The 25,389-nt window shown below is 41.9% G+C and overlaps 1 protein-coding gene across 1 annotated transcript in view; it reads left to right on the top strand.

The window, feature by feature from the left end:
• The window catches only part of Ttll5 (tubulin tyrosine ligase like 5), a 254,825-nt gene that overhangs the window by 56,371 nt on the left and 173,065 nt on the right, over nt 1-25,389 (top strand). The window contains 3 exon segments of the mRNA XM_045154327.1: nt 13,924-14,005; nt 16,568-16,629; nt 17,682-17,776. Of these exon segments, the coding sequence (XP_045010262.1) occupies nt 13,924-14,005; nt 16,568-16,629; nt 17,682-17,776 (239 nt within the window).

Genomic DNA, 25,389 nt, shown 5'->3' with positions numbered 1-25,389 from the left:
TTCCCCTCCCAGGCTAGAAGACCCTGCTATCTGCCTTGCACCGTCATTCCTTCCTTAGGCCTCAACTCCATACTGCCGTCTGTCAGAAACCTGACTGAACACTGTGTCCTGTTGTGTCACCTCCTGCATGCTGCTCTATACTTGCTTCATGATGCTATTTTCCTATTGTGTGTTCACATTCGCTTTACACACATCCTTTTCTAGTTCTTTTTTTTTTTTTTTTTTTTTTTTTGAGGAAGGGTCTCTACTGCAGGCTGACTTGGAACTCAGTATGTAGCCTAGGCTAGCCTTGAAGTTGTGGTGTTGGGATTAAAGGCAAGTGCCACCATACCCACCCACCTTCTTGAATTCCTTCCTTTCCTCCCCTTCCTCCTTCTCCTCCCTCCTTTTCCTCCCCTCTCCCTCCCTTCCCTCTTCTCTCCCCTCCATCCTCTGCTCTCCTCTCTTTTTTTTTTAAATACGTTTTATTTATTTCTTTATTGGGGGGGGTGTGGAGAGGGAATGGCCACACCATGGCCTCCAGTCACTGCAAGCAAACTCCAGATGCATGTGCCCCCTTATGCATCTGGCTCACGTGGGTCCTGGAGAATCAAACCAGGATCCTTTGGCTTTGCAGGTAAATGCCTTAACTGCTAAGCCATCTCTCCAGCCACCCCCCCCCTTTTTTTTCTTGAGGTAGGGTCTCACATTAGCCCAGGCTAACCTGGAACTCACTCTGTAGTCCCAGGCTTGCTTTGAACTCACAGCAATCCTCCTACTTATGCCTCCCAAGTGTTAGGATTAAAGGCATGCACCATCCCCCCAGTTCTTGAATTGTTTTTAAAAAATATTTTATTTTTATTATTTGAGAGAGAAAGAAGCAGAGAGAGAGAGAGAGAGAGGGAGAGAAAGGAAAGAAAGGAAAGAAGGAAGGAAGGAAGGAAGGAAGGAAGGAAGGAAGGAAGGAAGGAAGGAAGGAAGGAAGGAAAGAAGGCACACCATGGCATCCAGCCATTGCAGATGAGCTCCAAACACATGTACCACCATGTGCCTCTGGCTCACGTGGGTCCTGGGGAATTGAACCTGGGTTCAATTTTGGCTTTGCAGGCAGGCACCTTAACTGCTAAGCCATCTCTCCAGCCCCTTCCTGAATTCTTAATAGCCATTGTGTCCCTTATCCCATTTCATCTTTTTCTGTTGAAACCTCTCATCATTCCCTAGACCTCTGGGGACCTTTTCCAACTCTTTTGCCTATGTGCCTGCTTATTAATCTTGTGGCCTAGACCATGTTTCTCATGTTACTTTACCTAGTAGATAACCAGCATACTTCAAGGCAAAGTCAAGGGTCACTTGTTTGGTGACTTTTGTGTATGTATGAGTGTGTGTGTGTGTGTGTATGTGTATTATGTATGGTGTGGTGTATGTACAGATGAGTGTATCATTTGCTTGTATGCTGAGGTCAGAGGAGAACTTCAGGTGCCCTTCTCTATTGCCGATCCATGTTGTTCCTTGAGATGGTGCATCTGCCCCACTTCAGCCCTTTTTGGTCAACAAGTCTCAGTGATTCTCTGGCCTTTGCCCACTATGGACTGGAGTTGTAGATGTGCATGGCCACGTCAAGGTTTTCTTTTCTTCTTCCCTTCCCTCCCCTCCCCTCCCTCTCTTCTCTCTTTCTCTCTCTCTCTTTCTTTTTGGGTAGGGTCTCGCTCTAGCCCAGGCTGATCTGGAATTCACTATGTTGTCTCAGACTGGCTTCGCACTCACCAGTGATTTTCCTATATCAGCTTCCCAATTGCTAGAAATTAAAGGTGTGTGCTACCGTGCCTGGTCATGTCATGCTTTTTATGTGAGTTCAAGGGAGTTGAACTTGAGTAGTCTCAGGCCCTCCCAGGCCTTCCTTCTTTAGCACAGCAAGCACTTTTACCTGTTGAGCCATCTCTCTAGGCCTGGTGACCATCTTTCTACACTCCTGTCCTCGAGCCCTACCTCTGTGGTCATCACTCTGCAAGAGGTCTTGCACATTCTGGTATCATTTATGTGTGTCTCACCTGTGGGCCGGAAGCTCCTTGAGGATGACAGTCACAGTCACCGTTGGCTTTGTCCTTCTTAAGTAGAACAGCATCTTTTGCTTTTAGGGGATGTTGGGAATTGTCTGCTGAATAATTGGTGCTTGCTTTATTTCCCTTTTGGTTGGCCTTACGTAGGCTTCCAAGTTGATCTGATTTGGTAAGGGCTAATACTCTTAGAATTATTGCAAAGTATTTGAGGATGAAGGCGAGGCTATAGTAATTTAACTCCAACTTCTAATACTTTGTTAGATTAAAATAAATTAAGCTGGGTGTAGTGGCACATGCCTTTAATTCCAGCACTCAAGAAGCTGAAGTAGTAGTTCAAGGACAGCCTGGGCTACAAAGTCAGTTCTAGGTCATTCTTGGATAGAGTGAGACCCTGCTTTAAAAAACAAAACAAAACAAACAAACAACAACAACAAAAACCGGGTGTGGTAGCGCACGCCTTTAGCCCCAGCACTCGGGGAGGCAAAGGTAGGAGAATCTCCATGAGTTGGAGGCCACCCTGAGAATTCCAGGTCAGCCCGGGCTAGAATGAAACCCTACCTCAGAAAACCAAAAAATAAATATATTAAAGTTCCTTTTCTCTATCTACTTGACTCTTTCATGTAGGTAAGCTTCCCATAGCCCTTGGCATAAAGGCTTTGTTCTACATAGCTAATCACAGAAACTGTACTGAATATCTCCTTGTTTATTTTAGTCAGCAGATTGCCTGTTGGAAGCTTAGTAATTTATCCTACTTGGTGGCAGCACGCCTTTCAGTGTGAAAGGAAGAAGCATGGTGACTTCCACTCAGTAAAATATCCCTCTGTCCATTAGGAAGGCTCTCCTTTCCCATGCCTGTCTGATTCCAGTTTCAATAAACTCCATGCATCTGGAGTTTTTTAAGTTGTTGACTGTGTGCTTGGCTTTTGTGGTTCTAATTCTACTTCCTGTCAGCCCTGGGATTTTGTGTGCTTCAGTAAGCTCTCCCCATGAGATATACTTTTGTTCACTTACATATATTTTAGTGTCTTTTTGCCTTCCTCTTACTCTTAACCTTTCCCTGGGGCTTGAGTTATAAGGCATAAGCTTTGTGTTTGCATGTGTGTTAAGAGTACACAGGAATTGAGAATGTCTCAGAAGATTTTTGACTCTTAAGAAAGCATTGTTTCTTTTATGGAAAGTGAAGAGTACAGAGATGGGGTTCCCTATATTCTTTTGGTTGTTGTGACTGGCCTTCCATCTTGTGGTCTGTTGACAGGGGTCTTCCATTACTGTACATTTCTGTCCTGTGATTTCTTCTCTACCCTGCCACCTGTGCTGTTTCCAGGTACTTTTAGTATCACCATTGAGGGATTTATTTATACATGTAACTTTTTCCCAGTGTCTGCTTTGTGCTAGCAGAGATTAGTTGTTTATATATGTTTATAGGTCTAGAAGGCCATTAAGAAATAATTTGTTCAGATATAGAAAATGAGACTTTGAGAGGTTAACCCTTGTTGAAGGTTCCAGAGCCAGTGAGTAAACTTGGAAGAAAGAAACTCAGCTTGGAGAATTGGGGCTTCAGAAGATGAGTTTTGGCTGTCTCTCATCTTGATCATGGGACTTTAGTTATACAGTTTTGATGCCTTCCCCCAATAAAACATGTTTTTTGATGGTCTAATTTTTACTGCCTTCCAAGATTGTAAGCAAATGTGGTACAAAAATAATATGCTTCAATGGCAGCTTTTTAAATATGCTAAGGAAATTGGCACTGTGAGATTACTGACTATGAGAATAGCTTTTTAACCAGTTGAAGAAAAATAGCCAAAAACAGCAGGATGTTAGCTGTCCTTTAAACATGTTGCTGATGACAGTGGTTTTATCTTTAGTGTGAAGGTGACTGAAGTGATGGCTCTGCTCCTGGTCCTCTCTGGTGTGGGATCATGTGGATCAGCTTTGGGGCCACTTACGAAATGATCAGCTTGGCCTGTTTTAAAAGATCAGGGACCAGTGACATATTTGGTCAGGACCAGCTATGCCCAGAATCCCTCTCTTGGTTGAATCAAATCTGGTTTGACCTTGTATTACCTTTACCCTTTGTCAGTTCACAGGGTGAGCCTGCCTTCTTAAAGGAAGTTGTTCATAAATAATTGTCACAGGAATGGAAGAAGCGATCTGGTTTTCTCCAGCAGTGTAAAATGCCAGCTATAAAAGCAGAAAAGTCAGCATCACTCTTCAAGATAATCCCCTCTTCTGGTTTAGCCTTCTCTCCAGTTTAGATGTGGGGAAAGTTTACTGTCAAAGGGACTTGGGAAGATGCTACTTGATTGTCCTCAACAATGTTGTTGGTAATCTATTACCAGCCATATAGCATAAACACTTGTTTTATGGACAAGGGAAAAAGATTCAGAAAGTTAAGTAAGTTGTCCTGGGTCATGTGGCTAATAAATGGTAAAGCCAAGTTTGGGAGCCAGGTCCCTCTGGCTCGTTCTCCACCCACATAAAGACAAGTTCTGATGAGTCCACTCATTTTGGCATGGCCTGTATCCTGGAGTCTCCTGTAACTAGATCTCAGGAAAAATGATATCATCTTTCCTAGCAGTTTGGGCCTGAAAAAGCACACTCTTTCCTGCTCCAGTCATAGTGCCCAGTCCTAGATAGTCCTTTCAAATCTACCTTTGTGTATGGTAGCCAGATGCCATATTAATTTATGGGACTGGTTAACAAATTGACATTGGGCTTTTTCTTTTATTTAAGTTCATTATCCTGTGGGATCTTGGTCCATTTAAAAAAAAAATGTTCTCCTTCTGGACCCCATCATAAGACTTCTGTCTTCACTTTTAAGTGCAAATCCAAAGCCAAGGTGAAAAGAATTTCCTTTATAGAAAAGGATTTCAGTGACTGAGTACTGGATAATGCCAGCACTTCCCATTGCCTTGGGGACTGTCACTTCAGCTAGGAATTTATTTCTGGGGAGGGTTAGCAGATTGTCTCCAGAATTAGTGGTGTGGCATTTTTCATGATCTCTTAGGCTTTGGATGAACCATTTTCTACACCAAATATTCCCCCCATTTGTCCTTTCAAAAGCTATCTTTTAGCAGGGTTTTCCATAATTTATTTTTAGCAAATACTCTTAATAAGAATTTCTCATTTTTGGCAGGCAGTTCTTTTGTTACTGCTGTGCCAGGTCTTCTCATTATAGTAAATTAAGTTTCTTTCTTTCTTAAAAGGGGGCTCTATTAATTTCATGATGATGGATGGCTTTATTATGAATATGTAGGCCGGGTGTGGTGGCGCACGCCTTTAATCCCAGCACTCGGGAGGCAGAGGTAGGAGGATCACCATGAGTTCGAGGCCACCCTGAGACTACATATTGAATTCCAGGTCAGCCTGGGTCAGAGTGAGACCCTACCTCGAAAAACCAAAACAAACAAACAAACAAAACAAAAAAAAAAACAAATGAATATGTAGGTCAGGCTTAATTTGGAGAGAGTAGCTGTATATTCTTGCTGCTCCAGATGAGCTCCAGATGGGCGTGCTCCTTTGTGTATCTGGGTTTACATGGGCATTGGAGGACCAAAGCAGGCTTTGCAAGCAAGCGTCTTTAACTGCTGAGCTATCTCCTCAGCCCTGTGTGTGGTTCTTTTCCTGTGTTTTGGTTTTGTTTTGTTTTTCGAGGTAGGGTCTCACTCTAGTCCAGACTGACCTGGAATTCACTATGTAGTCTAAGGGTGGCCTCAAACTCATGGCAGTCCTCCTACCACTGCCTCCCAAGTTCTGGGATTAAAGCTGTGTGCACACCTGGCTTCTTTACCTACATTTTTATTTTTCCTTTATTTTTCAGTATTTCTTGTTTTTATTTGTTTACTTGTGAGGAGAGAGAGAGCTTGATGGGCAAGCCAGGGCCTCCTGTCACTGCAAACAAACTCCAGATATATGTGTTCTCTATAGATACTGGGCAATTGAACCCTGGTCCAGCAGGTTTTGCAAGCAAGCACCTTTAACCACTGAGAAATCTTCTCAGCTCCTCTTTTTTTTTTTTTCCAAATTTTTATTAACAATTTCCATGATTATAAAAAGTATCCCATGGTAATACCCTACCTCCCCCCCTTTCCCCTTTGAAACTCCATTCTCCATCATATCCCCTCCCCATCTCAGTCTCTCATTTATTTGCGATCCTGATCTTTTCCCCCTCTTACAAAGGTCTTGTGTAGGTAGTGTCAGGCACTGTGAAGTCATGGATATGCCGGCCATTTTGTGTCTCAAGGGAGCACATTGTAAGAAGTCCTACCCTTCCTTTGGCTCTTACATTCTTTCCGTCACCTCTTCTGCAATGTACCCTGAGCCTTGGAAGGTATGATAGAGATATTGCAGTACTGAGCACTACAGTCATTTCTTTCCATTCTCAGCTCCTCTTAATACCTTTCTTAAATATGCTAACTCTAGGGCTGGAGAGACAGCTTAGCATTTAAAATGCTTGCCTGAAAAGCCAAAGGACTTTGGTCCGATTCCCCAGTACCCAAGTAAGCCAGATGCACAAGGTCATGCATGCATTCATTTGCAGTGGCTGGAAGCCCTGGCACGCCCATTCTCTCTCTCTGCCTCTTTGCCTCTTTCAAATAAATAAATAAAAATATGCTAATCATAGGGTAGGTTACTCAGTCTGTAATGATAAGACAAATGCCATATGGCTTTTGCCTTCCAGGGAAGGGAGGAGCAGATATGAAGTGATCAAAGATAGTTCAAGTAGTGGAATGCCTTTAATTCTCTTAGAGTACACAGGGCTACTACCAGCTCTGTCTAAGGGTGCTGGTGTAAAGCTGTGTGAACAGAGGGAATATGATATGTAATCTACAGTGTTAAGATAGTAGGTGGCACATTTTAAAATGGTAAGAAGTGTGACTAGCTGTAGCTGGCATGGAATGATGGTATAGGTCCTAACTGTAAAGACTGACACATTTAAATTCACTCTTCAGACAATAAAAACTAGAAGATTTTAAGCAGTAGAGTAAAAGGATTTTTTTCATTTAATTTTTTTTTTTTTTTTATTTATTTGAGAGCGACAGACACAGAGAGAAAGACAGATAGAGGGAGAGAGAGAGAGAATGGGCGCGCCAGTGCTTCCAGCCTCTGCAAACGAACTCCAGACGCGTGCGCCCCCTTGTGCATCTGGCTAACGTGGGACCTGGGGAACCGAGCCTCGAACCGGGGTCCTTAGGCTTCACAGGCAAGCGCTTCACCGCTAAGCCATCTCTCCAGCCCTCATTTAATTTTTATTATAATTTGACCCAAAGCTCATTATAGTTAAAACAAAGGGAATTATTACAGAGTAATATAAAAGTGTGATAAAAAAAATTTTCCTGGTTCTGGAGAAATGCCTTAGCAGTTAAAGCACTTATGTAAGAAGCCTGAGGACCCAGATTCAACTCCCCAGTACCCATGTAAGCTGGAAGCACAAGGTGGTGCATGTGTCTGGAATTTGTTTGCATTGTCTAATGGCCTGGCACATCCGTTCTCTCTCTCTCTTTATCTATTTCTATCTGCCTCTCTCTCTCTCCAAAAAAACTTAAATTTGTTTTCCTGTCTAGTGATGAAGTTAAGCTTAAACAGCCATAAACATTTGTCAAAATTCATCAAAGTATTCACTTTAATAGTATGAATTTTATTGTATGTAAATTATACTTCAATTAAAAAAGTGACTAATAGATGTACCTCAAGGACATGCCAAATAAAAGAAGCCTGAACCAAATGAATATATACTATATGATTCCATTTATGTGAAATTCTATAATGGGGTAAACCAATCTATGGTAGTAGAGTTAAGAATTATAGTTGTCAGGGATGGAATGAAGGAGTAGGCTATTTACCAGGAAGAGGCATGAGGAATCTTCCTGGGTGGTGGAGTGTTTTGTGTGCCTCTTGATTGGAGGGTGGGTATATCCAATTATCAAGACTCAGCAAACTATACCATTAAGACCCTTCCATTTCATCACATGTAAATTATACCTCAAAAGGGATTAGGACAGGTCAGGTAGATTAAAAGGAGAGAAAGAAAGAGATCTGGTATATTAGATTTAGGAAATGGTCCTAGCATTGCCAGAAAAACCCCAAGAAACTCCCCCACGAAACTTGTGAGGTGGTGACACTAATTTTGGTAGATGGGATTGCCATTGTCTGAGTGAAGAATAATAGGAAGATAATTTTGGAAAATATAGCAAGTACAGTTTCATTTTCTGAGTGTCAAGTTCCTGTGGGATATCTTAGGGATGGTGTTTGGAATATAACTGGAGTTACAGAGTTCGTATTGTAGAGAAACAACTATGGGTTCAGATTTGAATGTTTTCATCATCATATTAATTGCAGCCATGATTACACATGAGATCACCCAAGAAGAGAAGTAGAATTGAGAAGAAAAGAAACCTGAGGATTTTCAGAAGAGAAGGAATAAAAAGAGGAGAATCCAAGGGGCAGTGTCCTGGAATGCAAAAAAGAAGAAAGTTCTAATAAGGGAAGAGTGATCAGGAGTTTCAGGGGCTGTGGTTGTAGTGAGGACATTATTAGGAGTGAGAAGGAAAGCGAACTTCAAGGGGCTGGAGAGCAAGAATGTGTGAGGATGGTTCTGGTAGCTGAGTGTAGATTGCCTTTTCCAGAAGAACCTGGGAGGTCTGGACACAGCCCATGGTGAGGAGGAGGTGGGTGAAGCAGCAGCTTTTTAGCCACTGAGCAGCCTAATTTTCAAGTGTGCTTTGGCGCCGCCAGGGCCTCCAGGAAGGATTCTGTTTAATTTTTTTTTTTTAATTTATTTATTTGAGAGCGACAGACACAGAGAGAAAGACAGATAGAGGGAGAGACAGAGAATGGGCGCGCCAGGGCTTCCAGCCTCTGCAAACGAAATCCAGACGCGCGCGCCCCCTTGTGCATCTGGCTAACGTGGGACCTGGGGAACCGAGCCTCGAACCGGGGTCCTTAGGCTTCACAGGCAAGCGCTTAACCGCTAAGCCATCTCTCCAGCCCATCCAGGAAGGATTCTGACCATGGGAATTGTCCTGGGAAAATTTTGTCAAGTGAGGTAGTATAGTAGCTCTTCTATCACAATGAAGACAACAGAGGAACAGAGGAGATGGATGATCCCAAGACAGATCTGGCTTGCTTGGACTCATTAATGACAGGAACATGAGTAGACCTCATTCTGGATAATGAATTTTTTGCTCTGAAATCTTGTAACATATGGAGGAGGTTTTAATATTCACAACATAACTTTCTCTTTATTTTTTTATTGTCTTTAGTGTCCAAATAAAAGCCCAGACACACCTGAGAAGAATAGTTATAAGGACTTTAGTAGCTGCCAAGGAGTAACACACACTGTTATCTTATCTTAGCTGAGCTGATTATTTCCCGTGGTAAATCTGATCTTTTCACCCTCTCCCCAAGTTCAGCCTTTAAGGTGAGCTACACTGTTGTAGTCAGCTTCACATTGCTGAGAAAAACATCCAGCGAGACCCGCTTATGGGAAGAAGGGGTTTATCTCAGGCTTACAGAGTCCAGGGTTGTACCATCAGTGGTGGAAGAAGCTGGCCTCCATTCATAGATCCATACTAGTGAGATACTGCCAGAAGCCAGAATCACAAGCAAGGAGGACGCGTCAAAGCTCAAACTGCTCGGAACCTACTTAAGGCCAGACTCAGATCCACCCCCAAACACACCTTAGAGGTGGATCGTGGTACCCCCTTATAGCCAGGATCTGCCTGATAAGGACTCAAGTAGGAAGCTTAATCAAAAATGACTGAGTGGTGGTACATGCTTTTAATCCCAGCACTTGGGAGGCCAAGGTAGGAGGGTAGCCCTGAGTTTGAGGCCACCTTGAGACCACACATTGAGTTCCAGGTTAGCCTGGGGTAGAGCAAGACTCTACCTTGCAAAACGAACAACAATAACAAAAATGAACGAGGTTATGGGACCATGCATTCAAAGTACCACATGGACATTGCCATTCTTAGGTGATCATATGTCCAAACTATTGGTAGTTAGATTTGAAGTTGATTTTTTAAAAAAAATTTGTAGTTTGACATATTGTCCATAGACACTATTTAGTACCAACATTGTTTATTTACCCAAGTGAAATGAAAATTAATTTAGCACTCTAAGAGCAGTTTTCTGTCTTTAAGACAGTTTTTCTTTTACTTCCCAGAATATTGTTTCTCAGCCTGTCAGCTAATTGTAAGCCCTTAGAATCTGTATCTGATTCACAGAAATGGATAGTGGGACTCATTGATTGTTAATCTGATTTAAAATTATCTTCATTTGTGGATAAGTTTCTGTGCTAGTTTGAATGTATGTCCCCTGTTGATTCAGGTGGTAAAATTAAACTTGTAACTTGGATCTCCAGCTGCCTGGCTGGAGGTGGTGTCACTGGGGGTCGACCTGGTGCTCAGCCCTAAGGTGTGTTTGGGGTGGATCTGATTCCAGTCCAAAGGTGTGAGAGACTAAGTCTGTGCTCTAGCAGGTTTGTATGTGTGCTGGCGCTGGCCTTCGCTTGCTGTAGTTTTCTCTCTGCTTGGAGGGTGGCAGTAAGCACCCTCTTCCTGTGTTGATGGAACTTCCTTTGGATCTATAAGCTTGCAGTAAACCCCCTCTGCCCATAAACTGTGTCTGGCTAGATGCTCATCCCAGCGTTGTGGAGCTGTCTGCTGCAGGCTCCAACCTTGATGAATGTGTGCAAGCCTTCGTTTTGCCCTGTTTTTTACACTGCTGCTGGCACTGCTTCATGACACACTGAGTGCACGCAGCTCGCAAAGACTGAAGGGAATACTTGTTTGAGTCAGACATACTTTCTCTTGCTTAAGCAGTGTGACAAGGACCTCTAGATTATACAGCCATGTTTCATTCTCTCCTCTGTTTTTTTTTTAATTTTTTTTTGTTTATTTATTTATTTGAAAGTGACAGAGAAAGAGGCAGAGAGAGAGAGAATGGGCGCACCAGGGCCTCCAGCCACTGCAAACAAACTCCAGGTGTGTGCGCCCCCTTGTGCATCTGGCTAACGTGGGTCCTGGGGAATCGAGCCTCGAACCGGGATCTTTAGGCTTCACAAGCAAGCGTGTAACCACTGACCCATCTCTTCAGCCCTCTCCTCTGTTTTTATTTTCCTTTTCTTTTTTCCCTTTCTTCTTTGTTGTGTTACGTAGCCCACAATAGCCCTGAACTCATGTTCCTCCTCCCTGAGCCTCTTAAGTGCTAGGATGACAGGTGAATGCTACCATACCTGGCTAAGTTTTCCCTTTAAATGTCATATTTAGAGATTTATGGCAAGAGATTTTTCTCAGGTTGAAGGGGAATACATTAATGAAGATTAAAAGATTGTGCTGTTGCTGGGCATGGCAGTGCATGTTTTTAATCCCAGCATTCCGGGGCCAGAGGTAGGAGAGTCGCTGTGAGTTCAAGGCCACCCTGAGACTACATAGTGAATTCCAGGAGAGCCTGAGCTTGAGTGAAACCCTACCTTGAAATACAAAAAAAAAGAAAAAACCAAAAAGTTTGTGCTGTCTGTTAAAGCTATTAATTTATTATGAAAAGGACATAATAGTAGAAACTTCTTTACATTTGAAAATATAGGTGATATATGAGTTTTATTTTCTATTGACAACTTCCATAATTGTAGATAACAATCCATGGTAGTTCCCTCATTCCCCCCACTTGCCCCTTTGAAGCTCCACTCTCCATCATATCCCCTCTCCCTCTTAATCAGTCTCTCCTTTTTTATTTTGATGTCATAATAATGTGACATTTGGCTTTCTGGGCCTGAGTTACCTCACTAAGTATAATCCTTTCCAGATCCATCCATTTTCCTGCGAATTTCATTTTTCTTTACCGCTGAGTAGAACTTCATTGTGTAAATGTGCCACATCTTCATTATCCACCTCATCAGTTGAGGGACATCTAGGCTGGTTCTATTTCCCAGCTATTGTGAATTGAGCGGCAATAAACATGGTTGAGCAAGTATCTCTAGGGTAGTGAAATGAGTCCTTAGGATATATGCCTAGGAGTGGTATAGCTGGGTCATATGGTAAATCTGTTTTTAGCTGTCTCAGGAACTTCCACACTGATTGTATTCCTACCAACAACTAGAAGCGTTCCTCTTTTTCCGCATCCTCACCAGCATTTATGGTCATTTGTTTTCATTATGGTAGCCCATCTGACAGGAGGGAGATGGAATCTCAGTGTAGTTTTAATCTGCATTTCCCTGGTGGCTAGGGATATACACTTTTTTTTTTTTTTTTAGATATTTACATGACATGTGTATTTCTTCTTTTGAGAACTCTCAGTTTTAGTTCCATAGCCCAGTTTTTAATTGAGTTATTTGATTTCCTATTATTTAGGGTTTTTTAAAGTTCTTTGTATATCCTAGATATTAATCCTTTGTCAGATGTATAGCTGGCAAAGACTTTTCTCCCATTCTGTAGGTTGCCTCTTTGCTCTATTCACAGGGAAAAAACAGAAGAGATAAAAGAAAGGGGGAGGAGGGAGGAAGAAGGGGAGGAAATGCATTTTGTTTGATGTGTACAACAGAAATAAGCTTTAGCCTTATTTCACATCCAAATACTGACAAGGATGACTAATAAAGACATTCAGAGAGAGAGAGAGCTTCCCTGCACAGGTCTGTGCTCCACTCTGGGGTTCTTGGTGCTGCATCTAAACTTCAGAACTCTGTGTTTTGAGAGTCTTTAGAAGACTTATGTTTGGATGAGAGTGAGAGAGAGGATTGGTGAGCCAGGGCCTTAGCACCTGCAAAGGAACTCCAGACACGCTATCTCTACAGTCCTATGTTTTTGAGAAGATTAAGAAATGAAGAAGTCCTTCATGAAATAAGGAAATTTGTTTTAGAGGGAAATTTGTGTGTGTGTGTGTGTGTTCCATGCATGCGTGCTCTGATATAAAGTATAATTGGTTGACTTGAGTGACATAGTGTGGGATGTTGGGTGAATGAATCCTGGAGGTCAAATGTGTGTGATAAGTTGTATGGCAAAGACTGAGTATCACTGTGTCTTTTGGCAGGAGGACACTAATAATTTAAAGAGCCCAAGAGTTAATCTCTTCTTCCTGAATTTTTTAACTCAAACCCATGAATTCGAATCCTGGTAGGAATTGCTCTTCTCCTTGCTTTCATGGGAGAGATGGAGAGGGAGAGAGAGAGAGCCCAAAGAGTCCTGTAGCCATGAAAATGCGATCTTTGGCTCCCTCTTCTCTTGAAAAGTACTAGTGGTTCAAGATGAATTGTCATAGTCTGCTGTGCTGGCACTGCCTCCTTCTCTCTTGACTTTTTGTCTATAGGCCATGTTTTATTTTCTGTCTTCAGAGGAAGACCAAAACCATAGGAGAGGGAAAAGAATAAATACATTTTACATTCAGATATCATCTGACCTGGGTTGCAAAAGCAAGATCTTATGGTTATCAAAATGTGTCGGAACGACCCTACAGAGATGCCTTCTGTAGATGTTTCGGTTTCCGGTGTGTGACAGGGAGGTGGTAGGGGCTGGCCTTCCAGAGCAATCCTGACGTGGCCTGGATGGATGCGTGTGCAGTGTGCCTTCTCTCAGCATTGTTATGCCATAAGCAAAAAAGCATCCTGCTTGCCAGCTCAAATTTCAAGCCTTGCTTTCTGTGTTGAACATTCTGTGTAGGATATCAATAGAGTAGATGATAAAATTAGTGGAATTTTATAGTACTCTTTTCTAATTGTCTTCGAACTTGATTAGCCTTTCTTAAGCTTGAAAGATTCTCTGTGTCTACTTGCACTTATCACTTTTATTCTGTGAGTTTCTAGACGTCAGATGGGAGTTGTTTGGATTACATCTTTCAGATTCTTTGTGTGATCATGACATGGACAGTGATCTTGTATGCTGTGTTATATTTCCAGAACTGTATGGCTTTGACGTGCTCATAGATGCTACTCTGAAGCCATGGTTGTTGGAAGTGAATCTCTCTCCTTCTCTGGCCTGGTAAGTCAGTTTCATAAACTAGGGACAAACCTGCAAGTGCCACTAAGTACCTTTTATTCTGGGGAGGGTATTATTTCTCTTGGCACAAAAAGACCTTTTGACCTGTTATTAGGTAGAAACAACTAGAATTTAACATTTAGATGATTCTAATACATTGTGAAAGCCATATGGCAACCAGGGATCTCTGGACTTTGTAGGTGTTCTGTTAATACTACTGAAATGCCTAATATGCTTCCTTTGTCACCAAAGGTTTATACAGATCAAGTCTACATCCACGAGGTACAGGCTGGGCATACAGCAGTGTAGACAGGGCTTCCTGTCCAATTGCATATTGTGCTGTCCATCCAAGGTTAAAGTCTTCAGTTTGTTTTTTTTTAATTTTATCTCACTTTTTAAAGTTTATTTATTTGCAAATAGAGAAAGAAGGGGAGGAAGGGAGAGAGGGAGAGAGAGATGTAGGAAGGAAGGAAAGAAGGAAGGAGGGGAAGGGGAAATAAGAACGGGTACACCAGAGCCTCTTGCCTTTGTAAATGAACTCCAGATGCATGTACTGCTCTTTGCATCTGGCTTTACTTGGGTACTGGGGAATTGAATCCCAGGCTGTCAGGCTTTGAAAGCAAGTGCCTTGAACCTGCTGACTCATCTCCCCAGTCCAAGTCTTCAGGTTTTTAAAAAACTGATCTGAGCCTGGTGTGGTAGTGTACGCCTTTAATCCCAGCACTTGAGAGGCAGAAGTAGGAGGATCGCCGTGAGTTCAGGGCCACCCTGAGACTGAATTCCAGGTCAGCCTGGACTAGAGTGATACCCTCTCTCAGAAAAACCAAAAATAAATAAATAATAAAAATCTGATCTAGCTGGGTATGGTGGCACATGCCTTTAATTCCAGTACTCAGGAGGCTGAGGTAGGAAGATTACTGTGAGTTCGAGGCCAGCCTGAAATACAGTGAATTCCAGGTCAGTCTGGGCTAGAATGAGACCCTTCCTCAGTGGGGGGAGAAAAAAGAAAAAAAAATCTGATCTGTTATTTAGAAGGAAAGAGTATAATTTTCAATACCAAAGAAGATTCTGCAGTGACAGCCAGAACTTCTATGAGCTGTAGCCTTCTCTAAACCGAGAGCCTTGGAGGTTTTTGCCAAAGACGCTCAGCCACTGAGTTTTTAAGGACAAGGAGTGAAATGAAGACATTGACTAACTGCTTGGTAGAGTGAGAGTTTGGTTTTTCCTCACTAGTAAGGTGCACAGCTGGACAGTCAGGTGTTGTGCAGCCTTTTTTAAGTCAGCCCTCTGAACATTGTCTAAGAAGATTTGATTCAGAACAGAAATGAAGACTTAGAGAAAAGAACAAATGTGGCCAGAGTTTCTTGTCTTGTATGCAAATATGACTCAGCTGTTGTAGTGCTAAAATGCTGCTTGCCTAACAGAGCTTACTTAAAGACTGAACCTCTGAAATCCACAGTGATATTGAAGCAATAGTCCCCTTTTGTGCAAAACTCGAATCACACAAGACCTTTTGGAATAAAAGATTATATATGACAACACATATCATCTTGCCACCTCTACCATATCTGCTGGTGCCCAGGAAAAATTGCAGAGGAAGCAGTGACATGAGGACTGCTCACACTGCTAGCCTGATATCCAGCTCCAGGGTGACGGTGACAGGCAGTTTGGTCAATTAAAACCCATCACAATTGGCTGGAGAGATGGCTCAGTGGTCAAGGTGCTTGCCTGCAAACCCAGTGACCTGAGTTCATTTCCTCAGTAGCCACATAGAGCCAGATGCACAAAGTGGCACATGTGTCTAGAAGCCTGGGCACACCCAACTCACCCTCCCATCTCTCTCTGCTTGCAAATAAAGTAAATTGATTTTAAAAAAAATCAAACAGAAATCCAAAGGCTACAGAGAGCTCTACCCTAAATTAGACTGCTAGTAGGTCTGCCATGACTCAGGGAACATTGCGGAAAAGGGGGAAAAATGATTGTAAGGGCCACAGAATGGATAGGAATACCCTGAGGCATGGTCCCTGTCACCCAACAGAGACTAATGGAGGCCTTCATGACCCCAGTGAATAACATAACCCCCCTGAGGAGGACCTCCAGTGAAATGGAAGTGGAGGTGGAGAATAAAAGAGTATAACCTAGGCTGGAAAGGTGGCTCAGTGGTTAAGGTGCTTGCCTGCAGAGTCTAATGATTTGGGTTTGATTTCCCAGTAGCCACGTAAGGCAGATGTACAAGTTGGCACATGCATGTGGAGTTCATTTGCAGTGGTTGGAGGCCCTGGCATGCCTATTTTCTCTCTCTTTCTTTTTTTCAAATAAATAAAAACTTTTTAAAAAAGTATAACCTATTATAGTACATAAAATAAAATTTAAAACATTTACATGTGAGGGACCTACCTTAACAAGTGTGACTTTGACTCAGAGCTTTTATTTCTTTTTCATGGGTTTGGTGTGCTTATATGTGTTCTCATTGACATTTGGAAACTTTGCTGTGTTGGGACTCACGAGAATGCGGCTCTTCTGTTGACCGACTAAACTGTCCTCGCTCTTTTCTTTCTCTGTTAGTGATGCACCTTTGGATCTAAAGGTTAAAGCCAGTATGATTTCAGATATGTTCACTGTTGTAGGTGAGTAGTAGTGTTTCCCAGACTGGATTCACATCAAAAATTAACCAGAGCTTCCATTTTGCCAGCCTCCATAGGTGTTGCCAACTGGCAGTTTCTAAGCCATGCTGAATATTTTGTACTAAAAAATTATATTTTCAGGCAAGTGTTTATATGTTTCTACTCCCCCTGGCTCCATCCTGTCCTGAGGCTGAACCACAACTAAGGCTGAGACCTGGAGCATGGGAATTAGGAGCTGAGGCAAAGAATTAAGTAAAGATCTGCTGAGAGTGTATTTTTCTCCAACTTTGGAAAGTGAAACCCAGGGAGGAAGCCTTGTTACAAAGGAGAGCAGCTGTGCTTCTGCTAGACAGTCTCTGCTGTCCTCAGCATGGTCCTTTCACAGTAGTTGTAGCCAGAGCAGCCCGTGGAAGAAATCCCACTTTAAGCAGATAAGCCAAAACTTTGAAATGGAGATGGGTAGTCAGGTGGGTATGATATGGATTTGTTGTTGGCTTTTAAAAGTCCCTAAAAAACAGAGAAATACGTTTGACATGAACTTGTACTCATTGTACCAGCAGTGTTGTACAACCTAGGTGCTTGGTTCTTTTTAATTGGAAATCCACTTCTTTTTAAGAAGAAAGTAAAATTAGCTGAAGTTCAATTTCTTAAGCCATAGATAATCATAAAGCCCATTTTGGAAATAGCCAGTAGAATACCTTCTGCAAGCCCAGAAGGAGATATGTAAAAAGACATTAGAACTCACTTGCTCTCAGATCCTCCCAGTAAAAAAATTAAGTCATCATACAGAAAACCACTTTTCAAAAAAGAACAACTTTCTTTTATTAACAACTATATGTCTTAAAATGATGACTGGCACATATATTCATGATTCTTCAAAAAGCTACATGAGTTAATCAGAATCATGTTTCAGCTATTCAGTCAGCACAATTTTTGGGGGGATGGGTCTTTGCAATATTCATAGCCATGAAAATATGTTTGGTCATCTAAAGGTGCCACCAGATGGGCTAGCTTCTTTCAAAAGCAGGTTTTACTATTGCTCACTCCCCATTTAGGATTTGTGTGCCAAGATCCTGCCCAGCGGGCATCCACCCGGCCAATTTATCCTACCTTTGAGTCTTCCAGGCGAAACCCTTTCCAGAAATCTCAGGTAAGCACATTCAGGAGCATGGAGCCCAGAGTAGGCTCCCCAGAAGTGCCAACTGTTGTAAGCGAGGGAGCTGAAGCGCTCTGGCCACAGGCCACGCAGGGCAGCAGGTCGGGGGAACAGTCTGGACAAGACACTTGGAGCAGTGGCTGGTAGCTTGTACCTTCCGGGTTTTCCTGCTTCTCTTTTGTCTTTTGGCTACTTCTCAGTACCTTTCCTTTTCCCTTTTTCTATTCACAACTCCCCTTCGGCACTGCCCCAGAGAGGAATCCTGTTCCTTCTCAGTGAATCATTTCTGCATCCTTCCTGACCTCCAGACTAGTGTTGTCAAGGTGCTCCACAGGAGCAGGACCTTCTCTTGAAAGGGCCTTAGCAGCCTTAAATGCTTGCTCACCGCCAAATGCAGTACATCCCAGAGAGACCTATGGATGTCACCAACATGCTTTGGGCGGCCATCGCGCAAGTCTTGGTGCAGTCTCATTTCGTTCCAGTTAGAGCAGTTCATCCTCTGTCTCCTCATCCTGCATCTCGTCAGCCCTGCCTCTTCCAGCTCTGCTTGTGTCTTTCCTTTCAGTTTTCCTGCTCGGTTAAATGACTACCTGTCTCCTTTCTGCCTATCTGGTTTGATTACCTTGCCTACTGAGGAGTTTTAGACTTCTGTCAGTCCATCCTCTCCTTTAGTGACTTTTGCTTTCATTTCACCACTATTTGCTTATCCTGCCCTGTGTTGCTTTGCATCCATTGATTTGTTGCTTTTATCCTTTGCTAAAGTGAAAGCTCTTTGGAGGCAAAAATAATTTTTTCCTCTTTTCCTTTTTCCCTTCTTTTCTTTTCATCCTTCTCCTGCCTCCACGCCAACCCTCTACTCCTCTTTTCAACCCTTTTCTTTCATTATTCTCCTCCTCTCTTTTGCTTCCTGACCTTATCAGAGCATTGCTGTTTCTGTTTACCAAACTGAAAAGCCATTATTTATTTAGCTACTTGTTTATTAGAACAGGGTTTTGAAAGCCAGACCTGCAGGTCGCTCCTGTGAGTAAGAGAAGGGGGCAGATGCAGTGCAGTCTGGGAGATGTGGCAGGTTGGGGCAGGGAGTTCCAGCTTCCTGAACAGGTGGCAGTGTATGAACATGCTCCGGCTGAGTGCTGCCATGCTCAAGTATGGGCCATGGGTGCCCCAGTCTTCCTGTGCTCAGGGAAGACAAGAAATGGAGTTTTAAACATGCATTAATTCATTAAAAACATACAGAAAACTGCAGGCCAAATATATGTTTGAGCTGTATTGATTCCATGGGCTGGCTGTCTATGACCTCCTGCTCTGCAAATTATTTCCTAAGTTATATTGTCAAAGGTATTATTTTAGATTAGAAGTAAAACAAGGAATCAGTACATCATCACAGACCAAATGATAGGTATTTAAAAATATTTTTGAGAGAGACAGAGAGAGAGAATTGGCATGCTAGGGCCTCATCCTGCAGTCGGCCTCCTGACACTTGCACCACCTAATGGTCATGTGCAGTCTTGTGCCTTCCTCACCTTAGTTGTCTGGCTAATACGGGCTCTGAGGAGGTAAATATGGGTCCTTAGGCTTTGCAGGCAACTGCCTTAACTGCTAAGCCATCTCTCCAGCTCAGGATAACTTATTATTTTTTAAATTAATTTATTTGACAAAGAGAGAATAGGCACAGTAGGGCTTCTAACCACTGCAAATGAACTCCAGACATATGCACCACCTTGTGGTTGTACATGGGTGCTAGGGAATAGAAACCAAGTCCTTAGGCATTGCAGGCAAGTGCCTTAACTGCTGAGTCATCTCTCTAGCCCTGTGTGTAATTTTTTCTTTTTATAAAACTATGTTTCCTTACATTTCATTTTATTTATTTGATAGAAAGAGAGAGAGAATAGGCATGCCAGGGCCTTTAGCCACTGCAAATGAACTCCAAATTCATGCATCACCTAGTGCATCTGGTGTACGTGGGTCCTGGGGAATCGAACCTGGGTCCTTTGGCTTAGCAAACAAGTGCTTAATCACTAAGCCATCTTTCCAGCCCTCAGCTTTTAATTTTTAAGAAGAAAAAGTAGAGAATTAACCAGGCTTATTAGGAAAACTTAATTTAGGTAGTTATATTCCTATGCAAAAATTTCCTATTGTGTATAGCAATAACTGTAGAATGATGAGAAAGGATTGTGAATGTTTCTGTGAAGTTTTAACATGGTTTCTGTCAAGTGTTTCTTCAAAGGGTAGCTGTATGCCAATTTTGGTGGGTGGGTCCCTTTTCTTAGCTTGCCTGTCAGCTTTTCCTGACCATTCTTTACAAATCATAGAGAATCTCTTGCTAACTGGTGGGCAGTAACACACGATGTACCATGTTATCCGTAAACGTCCTCCAGGACCCTTTCATAAAGGATTCTGTAGATGAGTTCTGTGTGTGCTGTCCGAAACAAATCTGTCAGCTGGGCTCGTGATTTCAGGCTCTTCAGTACTTGGAAGTAGGATTGTGCTGTTGGTGGGGAGAAGTGGAAGCTGGAGCTCACACAGCAGAGGAGCGACAAGTGTGAAGAACAAGTGTCCTTTTTCCAACCCTAAGGGTTAAGGCTCTTGATTTGTTCTGTGCTTGGAGGTTGTCTTTTCCTTTTCTGCCATAGATGCAGGAGCTGGTGTGTGTATGTATGTTAGGAGAAGGTAAGGCTTTATTCCATTTTCAGTCTTTTGCGGTGCCCAGTATCTGCACAGACAGCAAGTAGGTAAGTCCAGCATCATTTTTAGGTCTTCACTTGATTTTTTATGTCCGTTCCCCAGGTGAAATGCTTTTGAGCTTCACTCTTTTGCGGTACACACATCAAGCACCTGCTGTTTACACAGTTGGAAAACACAAAATTCCATAAACAGAAGGAAATGCTCAATGGTCTTAGTTACAGGAAACGAGAATAGAGGGTGCATCAACCTGTGAGTCCTTTTCCTGGTAGTGGTTATGCTCTGGTGGAGGCAGTCAGGTTAAATGACAAACAGGGCGTACAGGAGCATCCATTACTTTGACTGAAATATTCTAGAAAGGAAATATTGTAGTTGACAAATGAATTTTGTTTGTTTCAAGGATCTTACAAAACATGCAATTTCTGGAAGCTGAATATTAAAACCTTTTTCTTCTTCACATTAAGTGTTGGGCTAGATTTCAGTTTCTTACCAGAGGATATTTCATATGTAGTGGGTCTTGTTTGTTTGTTTTTTTGATTTTTGTCTTTTTCGAGGTAGGGTCTCGCTGAAGCCCAGGCTGACCTGTAATTAACTATATGATTTCAGGCTGGCCTTGAACTCAGAGTGATACTCCTGCTTCTGCCTCCTGAGTGCTGAGATTAAAGGTGTGCGCCCCACACCTGGCTGTTACGGTTTTTAATTGAATTTCAGGAACTCAGATGCTACCTTTAAGATAAAGACAAGTGTGTTTCTGGAGGCGTGATTAGCATTCACTCCTTTGCTGTTCTTGTAAGCAGTTCTTGAGATTGGTAGTGATTAGATCAGGTTTTATTGTGAATGTGTTGGACTAGACATAGAAGTCATCTTCCTGCTATTTAATGCTTTTGTACAGATGTCCTTACACTACACTGAGTGTGCTACTACAGCTGGTATTTTGCAGAAAGCTCTAGCATATTTAGTTTGGCATTTGTACTCTGGTGCGGTTTCTGGTGAGTTTGGAAGCTTGAACTGTTACTTTCTCTCTTTAATTTTTTTTTTTTTTTTTTGGGTAGGGTCTCACTCTAACCCAGGCTGACCTGGAATTCACTCTATAGTCTCAGGCTTGGCCTTGAACTCACAGTGATCTTCCTACCTCTGCCTCCCAAGTGCTGGGATTAAAGGTGTACACCACCATGCCTGGATCTTTTGTATGTTTGTTCATGCAACTTTATTGAAGAAAAACAAATCAGTTACTAACAGAGCTATTAGCTGATCACTCATCCATTGACAACTTGCACCGTGTATTTAGTGTTAAATTAAACAGTGTACTGGGAGATAGATTAACTAGTAGCTCTAATCCTTCTAACAATTTGAGAATTACAAAATGTTTTGAGACCCTATTTTACAATACAACTTCCATTCTGTTTAAAGCAAGACCAGGTCATTCTTTTATTGACAAGCATGAAATACATCACATTTTCTGTTTTGCTGATACTATGAGTTCATTACCATTTCTACTGACACATGAGTTATAAGCATAAAGTATATCATGTAACCTCACATCTCTTAACAGTGGAAGGCTTAAAAATAAGGATGGATGCTGCTAGAATGTTTCCTTTGACATGACAGTAAGCATCCATTTTCCGTCCCCTCACATGACTTCCTTGGCATGTTAGAGGAGAGAGTGGTTTCATCTCATAACCAAGCCAGAGTGAAAACATTGGCCACATAATACACATGCTCCATTGTTTACAAAATTTCTGCAGTTTGGGCGACTGTTCCCTTATAGTTACTTTACAGTTTCTAAAAGCAGTTATTGCCCAAAGCTGGAAGAACTTGAGTGTTCTTAGATGAGCGTATGGATGAACAGGGAGGACAATGAAAACTAAAATTAAAGATGAGGACTAATGGGCAACAGCTGGGTAAGAAAATAAACAAGGACCAGCAATTTAAAGTTCATTCCAGCTCTAATGCAGGTTATTCTGACTTTAAGGTAGCATCACATGGCAGACTTCTGAGTCCATTCCCAAGATACTTGTCTCTCTGTTTTATAGATCCCTGCAATCTCTAACTCTAGGAGGTAATCTGGGTTTGGATTACGTAGCAGTGAACAACTAGATACAAGACCTTTAGAAACAGTTGAAGCATGGACCACTGTGATCCTAGACTATCAAAACAAGTGCTGCCACTACTGTTCATATTTGGTTGACAAATTCCTTTTTTTAAATTTTTATTAACATTTTCCATGATTATAAAATATATCCCATGGTAATTCCCTCCCTCCCCACCCCCACACTTTCCCATTTGAAATTCCATTCTCCATCATATTACCTCCCCATTACAATCATTGTAATTACATATATACAATATCAACCTATTAAGTATCCTCCCCTCTTCCTTTCTCTACCCTTTATGTCTCCTTTTTAACTTACTGGCCTCTGCTACTAAGTATTTTCATTCTCACGCAGAAGCCCAGTGGTTGACAAATTCTTGTAAAGGCAACCTTAGGTGGTTTGAAGGAGTAGTCTATAGGAACTGAATTGTCAAAAAGAATATACCACCTTGATATGGGCTGTTTTTAGTTCCCATAGTTGTGCTTTCCAGTAAAACAGGTCATCTCCAACTGGACCTGCAGAACATTGTGTTGATGGCCAAATCACTTAAGTTCCTTATCAATCCGTTTCAGCACCATAGTCTGTGCTTTTTGCCTGGGTTCTCAGTATCTCAATATGTGCTCAAAGTTCCAGCCAAAACCTTCTCACATCAGCTCTGCTAGACACAGGTGCAGAGGGCCAGGGCCTCCCTCCACCCTCAAGCTGTGGCCTTAGCCTCTTCCCCGTGCTTCCTAGTCTCTATGTGACTCATGCACACAACACAGCCCTGCGGTGTCCACTCTGATGGCACTCTTCCTTTTTTCTTAAAAAAATATTTTCTATTTATTTATTTGCAAGGAGAGAGAGGGTGAGGAGAGAAGGGAGGAAGAGAGGGAGGAAAGGAAAGGAAAGGAGCAAGCACACCAGGGCCTCTCCCTACTGCAAACAAACTCCAGATGCACGCACCACTTTGTGCATATAGCTTTATGTGGGTACTAGGGAATCCAACCCAGGTCGTCAGGCTTTGCAAACAAGTGCCTTAACTGCTGAACCATCTCCTCAATCCAGGTAGAACTTTCTTGATGACTATTTAAAATAGAAAGTGATTTTATATTGTGGGGGAAAAGTTTTACTGGAAGCTGTGAGTTGTATTTGATTACCAAGTCATGTGGCTCTGTACTGTGTGTTTGTGCATTACAGTAGTTGAATTCAAAACTCTGTAGTGTGTAGTGCTTTATATTTAGTAGGTACCTGAGTGTGCTGGCAAAAACCTGAGCCAATCAGACAAACACAAACAAGGCTTTTGACTTCAAAGAACTTATATTTTAAATATCCCTTGAACCAATCTATGTAAGGAGAACTTCAAAAATACTCTTGCATTAGCATTGTGAGTTTGATGTCAGTGTCTTTATATATAATTCTAATCTTAATTTTTCTGTATCTATTTCAAGTCCATTACATGTTGCTGCATTGCTTGTAGTTCTGCAGGTTATTTGTAGCCTTCTTGGAGAATAAGACCTCTCTCTGGATTACTTATTTAAAGCTGCTTGCATGATACAAAGTATTTCTGGCTTTACTCACCCAGCTTTAGAAGAGGTCGAATTCTCAGCAGTGTTTTGTTTTTTTGTTTGCAGTGGCTGAAGGCCCTGGCTTGCCCATTTTCCCTCTCTATCTGTGCACACGCTCTCTCTCAAATAAATAAAATATTTTTTTAAAAAGAGAAATTTTTTTTTCTGTTCTGTCCATTGACTTTATCAAGTATTCATTTTCTTTGGCTTCAACACAGGCATCTTTGATTCTTCCCCCTTGTATACTTTTTCTTTTGGAATTTATTGTCTCTATGTACATTCTTCTCTTCCCTTGAATGTCTACTGTGTAAATTTTCTACCCAGCAGAAGCTGTGCCGCATGGTACTGTGATGGGGCAGGTGGAAGGCACGCGAGAGTCACACAGACCTGGATTCAAGTTTGATCTTGGCCACTCCCTAGTGATAGACCTTGGGCAGGTGCTCGCGTTCTCGGGGGCTTGGCCTCACATTTGCCACAGGGGGATAATATGTACATGTATGGAATTCCGAGAAAGACAGGGCACAACACAGTAAAATGCGGAAGGGGTGTTGGGCCTCAGAGGATTTAGTCGCTTCACACTATTGGGTCCTGTTCAGATGTTTATTCTCCCGTTGTCACTACCTGGCTCTCTTCAGTATTCCTCAGTCCATAGTCACGTCTTTCACATTTGTTATGCTCAGAAATGTTAGTTGATTTATTTACTTTTTCTCTGAAGCATTAGTAAAAATTCTAAATAGTGCTTAATTATCCAATTTGGGAATTGCTTCTCAATTAATTAACTGCCATTGATATTGTCATGCAGTTACATTTTGAACAGTGTTTTTTAGTTTTTGTCAATATATCAAGGCACTAACCCTTGACTAGAGACATAATTTAGAATAAACATACTATAAAATTTTTCTCAAGTGCTTCTCTAAAATCCAAACACCTTTAAACTGTCTTGTATGTACATATAGTCCCCATTTAATTTTTGTAATTTGCCCGAAAGGTCAAACTTTTTAAAGCATGTGTTAAAGCAGACTCCATACTACAGCTCTTCATGAGCCCATTGAACTTTATATATGTGTGGATTTTTACTTTTAATGTTTGTTCATAATGCTAATGTCAAGAGCAATTTTGAAGTTCTTCAAATAGTAAAATATTTAAAAATATAAACACAGTTAGGACAAAAAGCAAAATAAGTTGGAATAAATGTAAGTCAGCAGGTCTGAGAGACATGCATCTTATTATTAAAGGAACTGGGTTTAAAAAGAAACTAAAACATCTTGTCATTATGTTGATACAC

Source organism: Jaculus jaculus, chromosome 7, assembly GCF_020740685.1.
Source record: "Jaculus jaculus isolate mJacJac1 chromosome 7, mJacJac1.mat.Y.cur, whole genome shotgun sequence".
NCBI classification, from domain to species: Eukaryota; Metazoa; Chordata; class Mammalia; order Rodentia; family Dipodidae; genus Jaculus; species Jaculus jaculus.
The sequence above is the reverse complement of the archived record's forward strand: the minus strand, read 5'-3'. Positions and strand labels throughout refer to the sequence as shown.